This window comes from Phaethon aethereus (assembly GCF_964289735.1).
Source record: "Phaethon aethereus genome assembly, chromosome: W".
Lineage (NCBI taxonomy): Eukaryota > Metazoa > Chordata > Aves > Phaethontiformes > Phaethontidae > Phaethon > Phaethon aethereus.
Window position 1 is genome coordinate 4,949,850 of NC_138581.1, and position 21,050 is coordinate 4,970,899.

General features: G+C 41.4%; 1 protein-coding gene and 1 pseudogene across 4 annotated transcripts in view; one reads left to right on the top strand and one right to left on the bottom strand.

Moving 5' to 3' along the window:
- The window catches only part of LOC309415166 (E3 SUMO-protein ligase PIAS2), a gene marked incomplete at both ends in the record, with an annotated part of 30,458 nt that extends 28,611 nt beyond the window's left edge, over positions 1 to 1,847 (top strand). For 2 of the 3 annotated variants that reach the window (XM_082012602.1, XM_082012604.1), the window contains one exon: positions 1,662 to 1,847. In XM_082012602.1, coding sequence (XP_081868728.1) covers positions 1,662 to 1,847 — 186 coding nt within the window. Of the gene's footprint in view, positions 1 to 1,658 lie in introns of all 3 variants that reach the window. The other variant, XM_082012603.1, reaches the window with a different exon arrangement.
- Positions 1,848 to 4,713: 2,866 nt separating this feature from the next.
- Positions 4,714 to 20,767, bottom strand: LOC309415118 (elongation factor 2-like; annotated as a pseudogene). The gene is made up of 12 exons: positions 20,603 to 20,767; positions 15,396 to 15,601; positions 14,541 to 14,717; positions 13,871 to 14,082; positions 12,415 to 12,589; positions 11,425 to 11,656; positions 10,921 to 11,171; positions 10,316 to 10,409; positions 9,517 to 9,871; positions 8,922 to 9,105; positions 7,463 to 7,614; positions 4,714 to 5,242 (listed from the first exon to the last, which is right to left on the bottom strand). The product of its transcript is annotated as an elongation factor 2-like (transcript).
- Positions 20,768 to 21,050: the final 283 nt, after the last annotated feature.

Here is a 21,050-nt window from a genome sequence, read left to right on the forward strand (position 1 = left end):
ATAATTTCCAAGTCTGTTTTTTGTGACATACTGCTCGAGTAACTATCGGGGCGCTCTCATCATTCATACCATGTTTGCAGTCCACTTAGACCTAACCACAGACCGGGTAAAACCCATTTTCCCAACAAGAGGCGGTAACAAAGATGCATTAAGGGAGGATTCAGTTTAGCCTTACTATGATAAATCCAGGCCTGGAAACTCACTCTTAATGATAGTTTACCTTTCTAAAGTGAGTACTTGCACAGCACTAAGTTGAATATTCATGTACTTCATGCTCTTAGTTCCTACTGTGTATCCACAGGCCAGATTAAGCTCTGTAAATATACTTCGCTGATTGCCGTTGCTGTTGGTTTTGATATTAGGAGATTAAGTTTTAAAGAAAATATCTTCATGAATTTGATGGGCACATGACTGGACACTTAAATAATAAATCCTTCCATGTAACACCTAAACCCCATTGGTTTTGGATTATATGGAAATTTTGTAGGTCAGAAGTAACTAGGTGGTGCTTTTCTTTCCCTGGAAACTTAACTTTACATAGTCAGGGAGAATTACTCTTACTGTACCTAGATTCTTACACGGACAGGCTACAGCCTTGACCTGTGGGGGAATATCTGCTCCCTAACGAAGACAAGAGGATCTGAAGCAGACCCTCTGTTTCATCTCTCTGTCACTAGAAAACAACAGTAATAGGACTCTACTGCAGAGTTGACTTTCTGGTGTCATAAAAACAAAGGATGAACTTCCTCCTTTTCTTTCCACTTACCGCATCTTGCAATATTCTGTGCCTGACCTTGAGATCTGAATTGCCAAAAGTGGGAATAACAGAAGTTTGTTCATGTGGGAGACTGGAAGCAGGTGTGCTGCTATGAAGTGTCCACTTTGGACAGTTCAAACAGTTCAGGCTCAGTTCCAAACATATGCCTGAGATTGGAATCCACAGGGTAAGAGACAGTAAGATGTGTTGAACAACGTGTGTGTGTGTATAGGGCTGTCTTACATTATCTTCCTCTCTGACATCTGGTGACCTTGTTCTGTTTCTAAACGCTTAAAATGTTTAGCTCTGCTTTGAGAAGGCTTGTCTTCCACTTCAGAAAATTTAAATCAACTCAGTAATTTTTCTTAATCAGACTTGATCAGGGCTCATTTATCACTGCTAAAATGTTTAGAGACCTGCATGTATTGTTGCAGGTATGTAAATGTTGATTAGTACAGCTGCTGCCACTTGAGGGCATGAAATTATTCTAATCTCCATCAAAGTAGCAAAAAGCATTCTGCTACCTTTCGTGCTGAAAGGAGCCTGAAATACACGGTTATGCCCAGCAGCTACAGGCAGTGAATGCTCTCCAAATGCTAAGGGTTTGGTTTTTGTGATCATCATGTGGCTATGACTGTTTCTTAATGTGCTAGTAAATGCTCAAGCTAACCAGTTAGTAAGAAAAAATCCACCACCAAAAATGGGGAGGATGAGGGAGAAGGGCTTGTGGCTACCATCTCTGCTTGCTTCCTTGCCGTTTTGCAGAACTCTGGTTCCTGCTTTGCATGTGTTGAGGTTCTGCTAGTAATGTGTTGTGTGCTTGTTGTAGGGAAGATGTATCTTCAGAGCATACATTTCCCTTGTGCAGTTAGTCTCTTCATTCTTCGTTGTTTGTTTCAAGCAGTACTGTCCTCCTATGTTTTTGGATAGTCTCACCTCAACCTTAACAAGCAGCACGCCTGGCAGCATCATCACATCAACCAGTCACCACGAGAGCAGCACGCACGTTAGCTCCTCTGGCAGGAGCAGCGAGACAGGAGTGATAACCAGCAGCGGAGGCAGCGCTCCTGACATCATCTCACTGGACTGAAACAAGGGGCAGCACGGGACTCCAGGAGAAATTGCACAGAGCTGCTGCTTGTATCTCTGGAACTTCAGCATCTCAGAAGTTATTCTGATATTTATTGAAAGGATTTGCCGTCTGGAAAATGGAGTAAATTCATCTATGCTAGGAACAGAAGTGATAGATTTTTTTTTTTCCTTGCTCATTAAATAGCTGGTATAGAAAAGGCCCCTTCGGAACATGTGTTTATACTTTTGGCTTGTTCTGGGGAAACTGAATTTTTGTTGCTGGGTGGATTCCACAAATGGTTTTTAATTTTGTTGTAAAACACAGCAATAATGTAAAAATGTTTTTTTAATAAAAAAAGGCACTTAACCACTCTAGAACAACAGCAATGACCTGGGCAAAGGTGCAGAAGTGTATGCATTGGTGAATTTTTAATATTTTCACTGGGGCCTGTAATAAACTTCATTTAAGACAATGAAGCCTTGTGAAACAGCCATGACTTGTGTTCCATGTCTCCTATTCCCCACTTCCCCCCTTACCTAGGGGATGTAGGGGAAGCCTCTGTAAATGGGATTGGTTTGGGCTTCCCCCCTTCATGTTTTTCATGAATGCAACACAATCCTAAGCTGTGACTTCTTCCTCTTAATGTTCTTTGGGCTGGGGAGGGGAGAAACTATCTGCAAACCCTGCATTACAGAATCTGTGCTGTCAGGTTGGAATTGGGACCAGAAACTATGCCCAGTTGAGCTATAGTTGAATTTCTGGTTTAACTTAAGAGGTGATAGGAAAAAAGCCTTTAAACTCAAATTTAGATTATAAAGACCTTATTTGAAACTGCCAGCTCTCACCAGATGACCAAGTGAAGCACATGGTTTTATGGCAGCTGTAAGGAGATAAAATAGGAATGCCTTTCTCCAGTGCAGGATTATTTTCTAGGACTTCTTGCCTCTGGCTTCTGTCCTTTCTGCTGTGCTCTGCTTGGGAATACTGCACTCTGACTTATCACAGGGGAGGCCTAGCGGAAGATAAAAGCTGTACCTGCATCATGTTTCCACCCAACTGGAATTATGGATTTAGGGCTTAATGATGCTTTGTCCCCAGTTACATGGCCTCCTAATCATGGCTTTTTTAACTTGATGGGAATGACTTTTACCCCTCTGATGAATCTGCTGCTTTGTTGTATGTATGCAGTGTCTCCCACACACCTCTAAGGATAACTGTGGCAGTACTGCATGCGGAAGAGGTTACAGACCAGGAAAACCCAGTCACTTCCCTAGAGGTGGAATTGTCTATAGCTGCTGACAGAGCAGCTTTTCCAAGTGTTGTGTTTCTGTTGAGTAACTGTATTTGAGATTATTCCTTCCCTAAGTAGCAGCTCTTGTGTTCCTTTTTTCTTACTACTTCAGTCAGAGGTTCAGTGCTTTCTGCCTTCCATTACTATTGCAGTATTTGAACAAAGTACATGAATAAGAAACATTGAAGCAGGATGTATTGTAACTCCCACCTTTAACACTGCATTACTATTCCTCATCACCTTTTTTGTATGATCTTTCACAGCACTCTTCAGTTCACATGGTGGTCTTAATATTGCATCCAGTCTTTCTCTTCCTTTCCTTATCTGTTGAAATTTTTTTGTACCTGTTAAGGATCAGGTTTTAAGCATGATTTATTTCCAATAAAGCCACATTACTCATCAAGTTTTTTCCTAATGGCCTGCAGCAGATCAGTGCTTTCTGCATCACAATTGCACAGTGAACGGGAACTACAGAGTGTGGAGAGAGGGGCCAGAGTAATTTTCAATAAAGTGTTTAAAACAAGCGTGGTTGAAGATGCTGTTTCTACTCTTGATGCCAAGCTAAAGCGTGACTCTGGCAATTACTGAACTGGCCAAAGGGATGGAAACATCTCAGCTGTAAGAGAAGTTAACAGTGACTGCCCTAAACTAGTAACATGGTATTAAAAAAATACAGCTTTTTTAATTATTGTGCCCTGTGAGTAGTTCATGTGAGTTTGTGGATGATGTGTATCAAGGGGTTGGAATAGTGCAGTCATGTCACCCTTCTGATATACCTTTTCCCACAAGATGAAAAAGAATTTACTTAAGCTGTGGTGGGTGGAGAAAAGGGATGGGGGCCTGTACCCCTGCTCTAAGCAAACCTGTGGGTTGCAGCTAGGTGAGTTCTTGGTTTATTTTTCTGTCAACAAGTTCTAAAATGCATCAGAACATCTATCCAAGAACTTCTAACAAGAAAAAGCTTGAAGAAAAGGTTAGATGACTTCTTACCTCTTTTTTCCCCTGCTATGGAAGTATCTGGTTACTGCTTTGAGTGGACTATATCAAAGCTACCTTCCAACCAACTGCAGAAGGAAAGTAAAGCTTATGAGACTAATACAAAGCAGGTAACCAGCATGCAATGAAAATCACACTGCAAGAGCCGGCGCCCTTTTTTTCCCCCCACCCATCCAATTGCTACATCTTTTTCTGCCATTTCTAGCTATCTACTAAAAATACTAGTTACAGAAAGGCTGTACCTATATGCCTGCAGACTATTAACCCAAGCTGGCTTTTCATCTTCATATATCCAGGTCAGATGAGGCTGTGAAACAATTGTGAGCTGTGTAGGCAGGATGTTGCTGCCTGAGGATACAGTTCCAGGCAGTTCTGCGCCTGTCCAGCAGCAAGAATTCAGGCATTTCTGACATTAGTAGGTACTTTTTGTATCTGCTTTTAAATCTAGGTGCTGGATGCCAAAAAGCTTACCTGTAATTGGAAGCCTTTCACTATCAGTCTTCAAGAGTACAGAGGATTCAAGTTTGGAAGTGAAAGAATGCATCTTCTGGCTGAGAGGACAAAACCTGACCGTTCAACAAGAATTTCTGCAAGAGCAACAATGTAGGGAGCTGCTTCCTAGGTTAAAAGACAGCTGTGGATTAGGCAAACTGCAAAGAACACCATTAGTCCTAGGAAACTAATTTTTTTGGTTTGTTTGTTTTTTTAATGTGTATTTTTGACACAGGCATCAGTGACAACAGGCAACAACACTCCCATCAGTCAAATCAGCACATCCATTTTTATTTGTGTGTGTTTAAGTAGGTGATCATGCCATCATCACAGCACATTAACACTCTGTGTATATTCAATGTAACAGTCTAAAAATTTTGCATTTCCTTCCTGGTTTTATGAGGAAATGGTATCAGGACAAAACTAGGGAGTGCATCACACAACATGAAATGGAAGTGCTTATAACTTATCTAGGAAGTTATCCAGAGGTGGAATACCCTCCTTCAAGCCTTTGCCTTTACATGTTTCAGCCACAACTTGCCAAGGATGAGAATTTGCATCATAAGGATCTCCAGGCAAGATCTGCCAGTGGTCAAAGACAGACTGTGGAAAAGCCCAGTGCTGGATGTGGAACCTAGTGGGAAAGAAAAAAAAAAAATAAAAAGGGAAAAAGAAAAAAAAGAATAAAACTGGTTTATTTGTGAATTTCTGCATAAACAAAACCCTAAAAACACTCTTCCAGAACCTGGGTACGGTACAGTTAGGAAGCTGCTACTTTGCAGGTAATTCTTTCAAGCAGGTAAAAATGAGGCCAACTCCAAAGACCTGCAGAAAGATCTTGTGTGACCAAGTAAATTGGCGATAAAAAGGCAAACAAAATTCAATTTAGATAGATAGAAAAGCACATAGGTCTCAGGACCTGAACCGATCACTACCACTCAGTTTGAGATCTTAGGGTTATGGTAAGTAGTACAGACGTGTTCAGCGTTCAGAAGCAATCAAAATGAGAAACCCAGTGCTAGTACCTGTTAGGAAGGGAACAGAGACCAAAACATTACACCCAGTGAAAGCCTGCACCTTTATTATAAAAGCAGTTACTGCAGAAAAGGGTCAGAGAAGGGGAATGCAGATGAGCAAAGCCCTGAACTGGCTTCCACGCCAAGAAACACACAAGCTAGAGCCTCTCCAGCATGGAAAGAGCAGCAGTGCAGCAGGAAGGAGAGAGAGGGCTAGAAATTAAGCAACATGGCCGCAGCCGATACAAAGGGAGCACCAGTTGAAGCTAGCAGGAGCCAGGCCAAAGAGACACAAAAGGAGGTGGTTCTTCACACATCCAGATGGGTGGAAGCCCTTGCCCGTGCTATGGGTGCTGACGGTTTACACTGAGGGAGAGACAGAGCATCTTCATAAAGAAATCCATTGAGAGTTACTAAATTGATCTAGAAACTTCTGCTCCAGAAAGCCTCTGAAAGTTGTTATAAAAGAGAAACTGGGAAAGTTTTACACCAGCTTACCTTGTTCTTTCTCTTCCCCAAGCGCTCACTTTCTTTCAGGCACTGTTGTGAACAAGATGCTGGGCTAACACGACATTTAGTTTGACAGTACAGGAACTTTAAGTTTAACCAAAGATATATAGGTGTTTCCTTTGCCATGTCCTCATCTCCATAGCAGTGTCATCCCCTTCTCCCAAGTACTCACTCCTGTGAAGAGCTGCTGCCTGTGAACTGAGACTTTGCTACTCTAGAACTGCTTCTACCCACTAGTTTATAGGAATACCGGTATTTCCCCAGATCTTTCGATCGCTGTTTTAGCAAGATTCAACAGCAGCTTTGGCAAGGAACTAGAAAGGCAGTTTTGCAGAATGTGGATGTTAACGTGCTATGTAAGTTGAGACTGGGAGCCCAGAGTAATACACATCCTACCAAGTCTAAGCTTACACTTCTTTTTATTTTTCCATGTTTGGAAACTGTGTCTCTATGAAATTGTTTTAAGCTCTATGGAAACTTGGAGAAGGGAAAAAAAACCCCCAAATACTCAAAATCCAGACACACAAACACATGTGTAAATTGTTCTTTCAAGAAGTTAAATTGCCAGTTTAGACTTCAAAAGTTAAGCATCTCTATTTCATCAGTGATTATTTTAGCACACTTACCACACCAATTTACTTTGGCAACGCAGCCTCCTCCAAAATAAAACATGACATCTTTTACATTTACAAATGTGCCCCACAGAACTCGTAAACTTTCTGTCACGATGTCACAGGATACTCTTGAAGTGCATTTTTAAATGGGGAAGAGGGAAATGGGACACAGAAACAAACCACAAAAAAAGAAGCTGAGGAAGGACACCACAAACAAACCTTCCAGAGGAGGGGTGCTGTACCACACTGAAAAATTGAAGTTTCAGGGGCAGCATAAGAAGGATCAGATTATTATTTTAAAGGCAGTCTTAAGATTGGCAACAGGGTGTAATGCCATTTAAGCTACTCAGGCTGACACTCTCTCCTTCTTTTAGGGATTCAAATCAGTACCAAATTTTGTAGCCTGCCGCTGCTGAAGACCCGTTCTTTCTTCCAGTCTTTCTTCAAAGACAGACTTTGATTTAAAATGATGGAAACTGAATCTGCTGTACACTGAAAAGCCCTAACGTGCAGAAGCTGCCACATCTTTTTGGCACCCTCTGCTGGCACGAAAGCCCAATGGAGCAGGCCGCCAGGAAAAAAAAGGAGTAAACCATTTGTTCTGAACTGAAGATGCAAAGGGACAACAGCAAGGAGCTTGGAGCTAATAAAACTAAAAAATTCTGAAGGCTCTTTGATGCTGCAGAGGTATGTCTTTAACTGCATGTCAGTAACAAAAGAAGCATCATCTTACCAAATGACTCATTTACAGGTAGATACGCCTTGACCACAAACATTGGTATTCCTGCCGCTTGGGTTTCTTCAGAAACGTGTCCCCTTTTCCGGTTCAGCACACCATAGATCCCACCAACCACTTGTTCTGGGCACTACAAAAAAAAAAAAAAAAAAAAAAAAAATTCTATCAAGTTACATAAAAGAAGGAGATCACCAGTTATTAAAACACAGACAGGCAGCATTAGATAATCCCTCCAGACAGCTCTCTCGATGTTCTTCTCATGATGGCTCCTCACTCAGAGAAATTTCTCTCCTGTGTAACAATTCTCACTTCCAAGACAACTTTCAGAAGCTCTGCCTCACCTGACTGTGAAGTTTCCAACTACCGTACATACTGACTGTACCGGATTGTAGTTTACGTACACAAAGTGAGGCAAAAGTGCAAATGCTCAGGGAATTACTTTCATCGGTCTTTGGGCACAAGAAAGCAGAGTCCTCTAGTGCTTTGTAATAAATGCATTTACTATAGCATGCAAATTTTATACAAACAGGATCTCACTGTACCTTATCTTAGAACATGGCTGACAACCACTGTGATAAAAACTGTACTTAAAAAAACCTCACATTTGTGCAGAAACGTACCACTAAGGCTGTGAAACTCCCCTGCTATGTCAAGATAGGTCTCAAGTCATCAAGGTGAAAAAATTCTCCATTTTGCTGTTTTGTTCTTACTTGCACTCATCTTCAGCCCTCATGGCTAAGACGTTTTTAAGTAACTGAGCTGGCAGATTTCCTGCCTACCACTCAGCACCATAGTTTTAAAGCAGGTTTTAAATCTTCCAACTGCTTTTAAGACAGTTAAAACAAACTGGTATGTGAATAGCTGTATTTGGTGATAAAGAAATAATTTTAACATGGAGTATATTTTCCAGGCTCTTTCATGGAAGAAGGATTTACCATGGAAATCCAGTTATTCAAAGGACAGAAGTTAATGTTTGAACAGCTCAAAAAAGCTTATTAAAGAAAAAAATTTGAAAAGGTCTTTCCGCTCCTTCTGGTTGTTTTAGGATACCCATTGTTTGTTCTCCTGAATGTTTACAGTGACAGAAAGAAAGGAGGGCAGAAAAAACCCCCAAATGATAACTTTCCCAAAGGTACTGGCAGTTCATAAAGAACAGCATAATTCACCTCCCCACCTACACTTTGCTGTTTCCATTTAACCTTTTCCTAACTTTGGAACGAAAAACCTCTTCTCAAACAAAGTCTTTGCATCACTGATCTAAAGGACACAGGACAGAGCTATCATGGTTTCCTGGAGGAGAACGTGGAAACACAATTATATAACTATCTGTTGCATCTCTGTTCTTGGCAGTGTTGCGTTAATGGTTGGACTCGATGTTAAGGGTCTTTTCCAACCTAAATGATTCTACGATCTCATATATAATACCCTGTTGCATACCTGTATTTCTACCAGGTAGATGGGCTCCACAAGCCTGGGTTGTGCCAGGGTTGTTGTAAAGGCATACAGAACCCTCCTGGCAGTAGGAATGAATTGCTCACCACCACAGTGAACAGCATCAGTGTGCAGACTGACATCATGGATACCAAAACGAACATCTTCCGTTCTCCTCACACAAGACACCCTGGAATATTAAAAGGGGAAAAACAAAGGTGTGATACTACTCAGGAGTTTCTAAGATATGAAGCTTCACTTAGCAGGATTTTGGCCTGATTTAAGTCACTCATGGCTGATGCTGAACAGTTATATTTAGACCAAGGCAGCGTACACCATACACACAGCAAAATCCTTCTAGGAAGGACTCAAATGCTCCTCTACCATTTGAGAACTCACACTGGGAACAAGCATGAAAACACCCACAGACAACAATGTGTTCATTACATCAGTTGAATGACATACGTTCTTCAGTGGGGAAATATTCCAACCCACCCAGTTCTTATCAGTTACCAACAGTTCCTAAAGATTTCACACGAACAGAGCTCAGATATATTTCAGTAACACAAAATACAAGCACAACATACAGAACTACTCTTACCTCTTTTGTAGTCCCACTGGAAACCAGCAACAACACTGTCTTTGGTTTCCTTTAGATACTGGACACCTTTTGTGATGTCAACTAAGATATCTGGACCAGTACCATCAGGTTCAAAGCACCAAATCTTACGAGCCTCAGACACATCCCACTCGTATTTCTCTGCCAGGCAACGTGCACACTGTTTCAGTTCTTGATGGGAACTGACTTCCCCTTTGTCTACGTCCTCTGCCAGGCCATCAGGAGAGGGTTGAGCCTTCACATACAGCCTGCTGTGTTTGTTGGGAGATTTGGATAAGCACATCTGGCTTGACTCTTCACCAACTGTCTCGTGGTAAGATACAATTGGGTCTGATTTCTGTCAAGTAGATCAAGGACAAAAAACTCCCAAGTACAAAGCTGATCATTTCCACATACCAATCAAATGCTGTTCAGTAAACTGCGGCTTCTGCTCCTAAGGCAGTGTGTTAATACCAGGCTCACTCAGTCATCCAGGCATGCTCTGCTAAGTTCATCAAGAGAAACAACAACATTTTCAGAGCACATCTATGGTTACCATCACTGTTCAAGTTAGTTTTCCTGTTCCCTGGATTTTCTTCACATCTCTCTCAATTCTAAGCTCTTTTAATGACCTAATGAAGAATTCCTTTTATTACTTAATCAATTGGTCTCCTAAAAAGTTTCAAATTGCTTTAAGGAAGTTGCTCTAAGGAAACCAACAACAGCAGATTAAGATGATATTTTCAAAGGTTAATATTTAGTCATATTCCATACATCGCAGTCCACAAAAATTCTTGAATACCTTAATTGGAATACAAGCATGATCTTCCAGATCTTTAAGGCATCTAGATCCCTGCTCCAGCAATGATGTGTTCACCAGACTCTTCAATAATACACTAGAAGAAGAAATAGGAGGGAGTAAACATTTTAAGAATTTATTAGTATTAACAGAAACAAAGAGAGACTAAATCACAGAAGTGTCAGATCCCAAAACTACTCAACCCCAAGTATTCAAAAAAGTACCAAATAACCATCAGTATTATTGTTTCCAGGAGTGCTCCAGAATGAATCTCCTCACCAGCAAAACTGGGTACTCTCACATTAAACATAGTTCCTGTCCTGCTGAGGTATTTGAGCATTAAAAAAAAGGGTAAGGAGCAGTCCTGCTCAAAAACCCAACACTAACTGCTGCAGAGTTTGTGTTTTTCCTCAGGATCTTCCTATTCAAATGCTGACATCCCTGTCTACCTTGTGTTAGCTCATATAATCACAACTGAAAACTGTTTTGAGCCTGCAGACATGCCATTAGATCATATAAAGAGCTCTCTGTGAATAAAAAGTTGAATGCTTTGGTTATTGCACTGCAAACCAGTAGCTCTAAAGCTAAAACTTACAGCCAACGCTCACCTGAACCATAGGATCAGACTTGGCCAGATGCTTTAGACCTTCAACTAGTTTTGGTAGATCAGCAGGGGTTTTTTGCTTCAACAGCAACACGTGCAACTGGACAAACAGTAAATTTCATCACTCTCATGCTGTGTGCATGTTCAAAGGTACCCACCTTCACCAAAAACTGGTCAAGACCAAGTAGACCAACGATGTTGCCACAACGTATATCCTCAATGGGCTCAACATAACGACCCATCATCAAAATGGTTCTACAAAGACAGAAGATGAGCAACAATCCTTGAGTACTTGTTTCATCCCCAGTATTTCTAAAAAGCTAAGCCTTTTCACACAAATGAAAACTGCCTATTATTTGCCTATAGTCCCTCTGGATTACTGGTTTTATTAAACAGGAAGACTTATAAAGAAATTTAATCTTCATTTCATTAGGATTCCAAAACCTAAAAGCAAGCATTTGTTTTTGCATGCATTGCTAGTCAAAAGAAATATACTATTTCCATCTACCTTTGAATGGGTTTTAGGTAAAGATCTTCCTTCTTGCCAGGTGTGCAGTTTGGTCCCATGATTTGAATTTTCTGTCCAGTAGAAACAATACCAGAGAACATTCACCCAAAGGCACAGAAATGCCCCTTATCAGATGTGGGGACCATTTTGGAAACATAAATCATCAGAGGGCCTTTGGGATCACAGTTTTTGACACCTCCAGTAAAATGTGTATCTGCATCAGACACACTTTCTGTGAGAGTTAGAACTGTACACATATGATTCCCAAAAGTCAGTGAACCTTATCAACAGTTCCTCTCTCTTTCAGTTAGTAAAGGACAAATGTGTGTGGACAGATGAATTACAGCTATGGTAGCTACTAAAGATTCTTTGTTAATGTAATGAATCATTACCACTGTTTGGTAATCATTACCAATTACCATTGTTTCTTTCAATACTGAGACCTCTGTTAGTACTTATTTACTGCTTGCCCAAGCTTCCCTCTTATAGTAGCAGGTTCCAAGATATCACTAAATCTCTACTCATATGACCTAGTTTTGAATAGGGGGATTTAAAGAACCCCTGTAATCCATTAGAATCCAGAAGACAAAATGCAGCACTGGAAGTTTGCATCCTCAGTGATCACAGTTGCCCAGAGAGGTGGTCGATGCCCCATCCCTGGAAACGTTCCAGGTCAGGTTGGACTGGGCTCTGAGCAACCTGATCTACTTGAAGATGCTCATTGCAGAGGGGCTGTACTAGATGACCTTCAAAGGTCCCTTTCAACCCAAACTATTCTATGAGTCTTTGATCATATGGATGATAAGATCAGAAATATTTTTGTTATAAGAGTTACAAACTCCTGTCTCTAACTAGCTTTCTAAACTGCCTGTGAAAGCTTAGTTTTACAGAAGCACAAACTCAACATGCACAGGTCTGCGGCATCCTTAGAGTGTCACTGTGGCATCTAAGCATGTATCTACATTCCATGCATACTTACTTATCTATCACCCCAGAGTTTTTTCCATCATATCTTCCACTTTCTTTGAACGCCCAAGTGGAGGGAGTCGTCCTTTTCACCTTTGGCAGCAAATTTTGTTACATATATCTCAGCAAACTGCTTCAGAGCGAAGGACCAGCTATGCAGACCAGAGCCAAACCCAACAGTATCGATAACTGGATCAATCTTTAAAAGTGGAAAAAGAAGTGAATGCATTTCACAAAACACTGATTTGAAATGTATGAATTGCTTTCAATGACAGGTAGGAGCAGTAAAGATGCCAAATATTTTCCTCAAACATAGAACAAGGAAGTATTTCCCCTAGAATCGGTCTATTGAATATTACTTTGAAGCAAGAACTTTACTTTGTCCCACACAGTGGAAATATTTATTACAAAGGCTAAAAAAAACCTTCAGAAATATATTTGTAGAGTGCTAAGTAGGATTTGGAGGATTATGAGTTTGTAAAGAATATTAACTGTTAGTGAACTTTCTCTGGAAATTAAAATATAGGTGGCTCATTCCTGCCACACAGATAAAACTGGTCTGACTTAAGAATGGCTGAGATTCATGGAATATAAGGATCAGAATACAATCCTAGCTAGGAGTCCTTTGTTCCAGTAACTGGATTAACCTGCAGTCAATTTTAGCCATAAAACAAGCTAGTACAGGATGACCACATTTAAACAAAGGGGACCAGGTCTGAAAACTCTGGTGAGAAAGCCTGTCTTGTAGCTATTTGGTGAAAAAATAATATCTGAAGCATCCTGATTCTGACAATTCCTTACTCGAACAGCTGGACCACTATAAAAGACTTGCAGTGGACACTGATTTTTTTATTTTACAATTCTCAGCTGCAATATAGGAAATACTATTTGTCTTTCTAGTTTCAAACCATCCTTCTAGAGATATCCAGCGTATTATGATAAAATTACTGGTAGAATAACAGAGACCTACATCTTCATATGAGAAAAGAACAAATTAAATGTCCTCTCAGTCAGGAATAGCAGAAAGACCATGTTTCTTGTCGTGTAAGTGACATGAGCAGCAAAGTCAGGCACAGAGAGCTAATCTTCCGGCTTTGGGTCCTTTGCCTTGCTTTCAAACCATAGCTTCCCTTCAGCAATTTGCCCCTGGCAAATGTCTGACGTTTGATGTTTGAATGACACTGAGCAACTGGCTTGAGGTTACACATTTTGTTAGTGAGAAAGTATCTCTAGAGGATGATCTGCTTTGTGAATTCTCTCCTCTCTCCTAGTTGCTTTCGCTCCCCAGTTGGTTGGTCTGAAATAATACCTCCAAAAGAAAAAAGTATGAAACAGTGGGGCTGGAAGGGGACTGAAGAACAGCTCCTTCAGGTTGGCCAGAGATCTGGACTGCCATAAATGTATGCAATTGTTTCATACCGAGGCTGGTATTCTCCAAAATAGGATTTCAACCACAGCACAGTTTTTAAGTTTTCTTTACCATAATATTACCCGTTGGTCCAGTTTCATCTTCTCCATAGGCAGAAATGATGGCATTGACATTTTCCACAATACGCTGAAATGTCTGGTAAAGTTCCTCAGGCTCCAGCTGCAACTCCAGCAAACCATGATCCATTTTGTTCATCATCAGTACTGGTTTGATACATTCTGCAATAGCGTGTCACAGAATAGTCTCTGTCTGTACACAAAGCCCTTAAAAAAATATAAGCACAATTAAAACATGCATTACATATATATATATGGGCAAGATCTCTAATCTACTTTCTACAGTGGTGACTGGGAAATTCAAACTGGGAATTTGGTGGTAGTCTCGGTGCTCCCTGAAACTGTCATTACTCCATTGCATGTATCTCTATTTTCTAACTGAAGGAGGAGAAGAATGGCAGGCAGCTCCACTCCCTAGGATTTTACTGAAAATTTGACTTTATTTCCTCAGTTACTCTACATTCAGTCCACAACCTGGATACAAAGTGGATATAATCCTCTAAGATACAGGAAAGGCCGTGGGCTAAGATTGCAAATCAGAATTTGTACCATTAGAAGTTAAACTTTCAGAGGAAGAAGCTTCTTCCATCATTCATGATTTTTTTTTTTTAAGAGGAAGAAAATAAAATACACTGAGGTATTTCTAATTAGAAGAGCATGCTTACCTGAAACACAGTCAACCACAAGAAGGGCACCATCGGTGACACGGAGAGCTGCTGTAACTTCAGAGGAGAGATCAACATGTCCAGGCGAGTCAATTAAGTTAATAAGAAAACCTGAACTATCCCTACAACTGATGAAGGTCAAGTCATTGTCTGAGTTCATAACACATAGAAGTTGCCCTGGAAGAGAAGACAATTCATGAAATATTAAATAATTCGCTGATTTTAAAATTTGCATTGGTCAGGCAACTATACCCGCTCCAGTACAGTGCCAATATTTCTTAATGTACTTAAAGGAAAACCCACAAGAAGACTTCAGTATTTCAATCTCTAAAGTTCTCAGGATCTAAAATTCTGCTTTGGGTGTAATTAATTTTTATTCTTATTGAAAATCAACACCTCAAGATAGTAGTCACAGCATAATATCACAGTCAGGCACTTGAAGAGTCATGCTCTAAATCACTTTACAGCTTGCAAATTTGCAGTTGCAGACATCAAAGATAGAGGTAATAAGAAGACACAGCCCACCACAGTGGCTTAGAGGAACAGGGTATTAGTCTATAAGCCATCCAATGAAAACAAAGGTTACTACTAAGAATGTTCTGGAATCACCTTTCTCCATAGTGAGAAGCAGGTAACAATGGTCACTAGATGTCACATAAAAGCTCTACTCCAGTATTGCCCAGATTGCACCCTGAAGACTGTGAACTTCTGTTCTGTAATGCACAGCTTGATTCACATGTCAACTTAAATAAGATCTGACAAGGTGCAAGGCTTTGAGCAAACCATTTTTCTGCCTTCAGATTAAAAAGAAAAAGAAAGAAAGAAAAAAAAAGAAAGATACAAACAAGTTCTTATGTAGACGTGATTGCGATACATCTTTCTTGCTCATCTTTCTGCGTGTCTGTGAATCGCGTTTCTCCGGCTCTGGCTGAAGCAATGCTGCCCGCTTTACACACCAAGGAGTCTGTCAAGGTTGATTTGCCATGAGCAATCACAGACATATTCCTAATATTGGACTTCTTGTCCATGGTTGCTCAGATCTGGTCTACTGTGAAATTCATCTGGATGTGGGAAAAAAAGAAAGAAAAGAAAAACAATTATTGCTTCCTTTTAAAGTATAAAAATGTCTATGTGAAATTTTAAACTTTTAATATTTGTTATTAAATTCACAATCTGAAGAAGAAATGAAGTTGTTCATACTTTTAAGCTTAGTACTACAAATAGTTTTTCACATTTTTTGTATGGTTTTGTAAGTACAAAGAGTGGAGGCATAACTTAAAATACAGCTCAGATTCCATATCACAAAAATGAAGAATCCACCTGTGGAGACAGAAAAGCTCATCCCTGCCACAAGAGGGTTAGGGCACACAGCTGCAAGCTGCAGCTCTCATCAGAGCTTCTGTACACATTCTCATTCTCCTTCTCCTCCCACCACTGCCAAATCTTCCTCCCACACCTGCTCTCCATCTCCCAGGGCTTTTCAGGTGAGCCACTCCTCCTGGTTTCAAGAAGTTGGGTCCTCTCATTTTGTAGCCAATATACCAGCTCTAGAAACTGGTGGTCCAGCTCAGTCAAAAACCTCTTTAAAGATTTTAATAAGTCAAATGCAAAATTTTTACACCCCTTCTCACAAGTGATATCCCAGAAAGAAATCTTTCTTATTTCCATAATTCTTCTATCTCTTGCTAAGGACAACTCCCCTCCTTCAATTTGCAGAAAAAAAATTCCTGACCATCAGAAGCCCTGGTAATTATCTATTAAACACCTGAGAACTCCGCAAAGGAAGATGAGGTCTTAGTTACTCAGCCTGTCTCATTCTGTAATGAGAGTCACCTGTAAGTCACAGGAGTGCAGTTAATGTGATTATCCTTGCAGATCCCTTTAATGCATGAAGTACTTCATAGGGTCACGGAGAAAGACTGAATTGGGAGGAAAAAAGGATGGGGAATATTAAACAAGCAAACCCAAAAATCACATACCACATCAGTAGTTTATACTGGTTGCTCAAGTGAAGAAAAATATGCCATAAGAAACACTTAAATAGGCTTTTCATCTGTGTTTCAGTTGCAAATGACACAGAAATAATGAAATGTGCATTTCTATTGCTATACCAAAGGTTTCTAACACAGTCTGGGTCTTAATGAGGGCAGCAGAACACAGGGAACCTGTCTTCTTGCAAGGATATTAATTAAAAAAAAACCCAACCCAGCCCAGCTCAAAATATATGTAGGAAACAAAACATGTTTCTTTTACATGAACAGATACACTTCTGCTATGTATCTCACCACTGCATATTTTCATACTAACTTTGGATCTTCAGGTCAACTTTAATTTCATTACTATTTTCCTCAAGAAAATGGCTCCTATTAAAAAAAAAGGAATGCTTCTAATTAAAATAGCCAAGTCCTTTTTAGAGATTAGAAATATTCACACTAAGCAGCAGGCTGGCCTCTTTTCCCCAAAATGTATTATTTCCCCACTCTCTCGCTATAGTTTCTTTCCTACCTCAAAGTCTGCAATGGGGAAAACAACCAACCCACCCCCTTTATTTTTCCTGCTAAAGAAAATCTAGTACAAAAGAGAAAATTTTCAGAGTATGCTTACGGTTTTGTCAGTGATCCACCTCAAATGAAGGTACTTCATTTCTGAATGTGTTCTGTTACATTATTCTTCAGTTTAAAAAAAAAAACCCAACAGTGATATTTCTTTGCTAGAATGTTCTAGGGTGTCCTGGCAGCCAAAGTCTCACTCACAGCAAAATTTACATACTTCTTCTGAGACCTTGAAACATTTCTTTCTTCGCCGTTTAGAGAAAACAGCGCCACTACTTTTCTACTTTTATCATTTTCCCTGTTTTTAAATTGTGCTGTGCTAAAAAACCCCACTGTAGTCTTAGTGAGAGTTAAGCATAGTGCTAGAGCTGTGCTATATATATTTATTTCATAACGTAAATAAATACTAAGTGTTGAGAAGTATACATATGTGCCCTTTGTATTTGCTAATCATACATTCTTAATGGAACAAGTGAAGTTTACTTCTGATAAATATTTAACTAGCACAGATATCACATTTTGAACTGAAACCTGTATTTTTTCCATTGTCTCCAATTTTCCAACACATTTATATACAGGTTACATTGTAGTTGTCTTTTGGAGCAAGGCGCAGAGATGACCATAACCATTTAATTCTTTCTCGTATTTTAAGCATACAGGCCTCCTACACATGTCCATTTACATTCATTCTAAATGTAAACTTCATGCACACATCCCTCTGACAGGACTGGATGTTCTCCTACGGACTGTTGAAGCTATTCATATAGATGGTATCAGAGCTGTAAAAACCTTGATCTGTACCTAAAAACAATGGAGCCTTACTCTCCAGCTGGGATAATTATGTCCCACTGTTAGAAAAGTAGAATGAAAACAGATACATGGAGTGACAGTTTTACAAGATGTGGATGTAAAATGTTAGTTTTATGGGTTTAGTTGCTTAGTGTTTCAAGAAGTCATTAATATGTTACTATTACATTGTGGCAGGGCTGCAGAAACTTGGGTTTGAGATAGAAAAGAATCACTAAATCATGGTGAAGGAAAGGAGAGCCGAGAAGCACAATGAGAGAGGAGCAGGGTGGGTGAGGCAGACAAGGACAAGGAAAATCTACAACCAAGTTTAAGGGATTACATGGACTGTGGGACCCAAAGCTCTACAATATTATACCTCCAAAGAAGAAAAGAGGCATTCCATAAGTGACCTCAAAGCTTCTGCTGCTGAGGCTCGTGGCAAGCCAATGCCAACAATATGAACATATTTTTATTTCAAATTTTCCATCCTTTTGCTCAACCACAAGACTGCATCCCGTCCCAGAAACTGAAGATCTGGTGTCTTAGATAGTACTGCATTAGTACTTTTTTCCAGGCCTACAACAATATAATACACCCAGGCACAAAACTTTCAGCCTGTAGAAAGTTAATACTGAGAGCCAAGTTTAGGTAAGTGGCACTCCTTTATTATTGTTTTGTTCATCCCTTGGCCTAAATGAGCATTCTTAAGAGCTTAACATTGCTAGCTCACTTTTAATTCGCTTTGTTATATCATAGTAGCTGTTCTGGTTAATATAACTGGGTAAACCATTCTTAAGTTCCTGCTAATTAGCTTGTTAATAAAGTATAGTATATTAGAAGGGACAAAGAGCTCAATTCAAGCATTAATATTAATGTCTTACCAGGCCTTCTGGCAGGAACTTCACGATTATCTATTAATAAATGCTATTCACTTCCAAACATTTTATTTACCACTTCATTTACACAAATGCCAAAACAGAGTTTACCATATGTGCTGTTCTATGAGAGAGAGAGAGAGAGAGAGAGGCGCGCACTGGTATCACAATTTTTGCGGGTCATAAATAGAACTGAAAACACAAAGCCAGATTAAAATTTAATAGCAATTTTAATTTTAAATGTTTTTCATTAGAGAGCTGTTGCAGAGTTTCTCTTTTGCTGTGACAGACAGCAACCAGATGAAAGTTATCTTCCTGTGAAATGTTCGCTGCAGAGAGGCTGTTTTCTGCGTGCAACAGCAAACAAAAAATGAAGGAGATAAAAAGCAGTATTTGTAGAAGGGAGAAACATCACCACTTTATTACAAGCAGAGCATCACTCTTGCCAAAACTCTCAAGTTTCACGGCCACGACAGCCAGACAATGACCTTGCTTCTCTCAGCTACTGCATTACATCATTTGGGTAGCCCATACTGCAGTGTTGCTTATCCTTGGCTATCAGTAATGCCTCCAGCACAGACTGCCTTCCTTTTCTGCAGGGCATCTCTTTCTCTGAAAGGTGTTCAAATTCCTACCGTAACGAACCGTGACATAGCCTCAATTCAGAAATATGTAGTGTAAAAAGAAAGAAAAATGACAACACTTTATTGAAGCTGACATAGGTAACTAGAATGTCCATTTCAGTAAACAATAATATGTACGTAATGAAAGATTATAAGAACAAACAAACGGGTTCCAATAACATTAATCATCAAGAAATGCAAAGATAATACAAGTGCCTGTTTATCACTGAAACAGGCTGGTAAATTCTGATTCACCAGAAGAAAAAGAGACTCAAAACACGTGAAACACATTACCAGAATTGCAGTGATTTAAAATAACGGGGCAGGCTTGCTAAGGGAAAAAGTAAGTTAAAAACAAAACAACACAATCCACCCTGCAGTGTTTCCAAAACTGATTTTCCTAAGAAAATGCTGCTGACCTGATTCGGGTCAGACCATCCTTCAAGATTAGCGCAGTGCAGCACTGTATATTACTTATATTCACACATATGCACAGCCTTTTCCAAGCCTCACTAGAAGCAATGCTTTTATCTCCTACCCTTATAAACACCCCAGGGCTTACACCTGAATTCACTACCATGTTGGTGGGCAGAACGTACAGAAACGCTCAAATCCGTGACCTACGCTGACAAGGTGCACTCCCCATACCTGCCCTCCCGACCCGGGCACCTGACACTCTTCTAATAAAAGAGCATGGAGGAAGATTAAAAAAAATAAATAAAATAAACTCAGCGGTGCCCGAGTCCCACAGCCGGGCAGAGGGACGCGGCCACGACCGCCTCAGCGCTACCCGGCGCCACTGCCTCCCCGGACTCCTGTCAGCACCGGGAGAGCAGGAACCGCCTCCTCGGCCAGCTCCCAGGGCTGAGGGAATAAGGAAAAACTCCTGAAAAGTGTCATGCTCCGGGCGAGGGCCAGCTGGGCTGCTCCGACCCGCCACCCCCTTCCCGGCCCGCTGCGCCGCTAACAGGCACGACGAGAAAGATGGCCGCCGCGCCCCCCGCCCCGCTTAGCTGCCCTCTGCTCCCTCAGAGCCCCGCCGTGGGCCGGTGACTTGGCCTCCCCCCCGCGGCAGCACTCACCATCGCGGCGGACGGCCGCGGATCCCACCTGCCGCCTCAGCCGGGAGGCGGGAACGAGTCGAGACCAGCTGTTCCCCGCCCGCTCCCGCCGCCGATCGCTCCGCAGCTCGGCCGACGCCCGTGGCGCGCTGAGGGGCGGACCTCCGGGCGGGTCCCTGCCTCGCTTTTGGCCGCCGCCTGCTTCCGCTGCGACCCTTCCCCGCAGGTGAGCTGCCCGCTCCCGAGCCGAGCCGCCCGGCCGCTTCTCCCCAGGGCTCTTTCCCAGCGGTGGCCCTGGCCCCTAACGCCGCCGTGACCCCCAGCCATCGCCCGGCCCCTGCGGGTCTCCCGCGTCTCTCAGAGGGGCGGCGACGGCTCCCGGGGTACCGGGAGGGGACGGGAGCCGCGGGAGGGCGCGGAGAGGCGGTGGCGAGCTGGGCGCGGGTACCTCCCCCCCAGGGGCTCATGGTGCCCTAGGTTCGTTAATTCTCCCGTCACAGCTCCGTGGCTGTGAGCTCCACGTTATCCGCGTGCTGCGTGGAGAGTCCCGACTCTGGCCGTCACGCTGATTCTCCGTCACTCGTTCGGGGGAACGTTAGGTGGAGCCCCG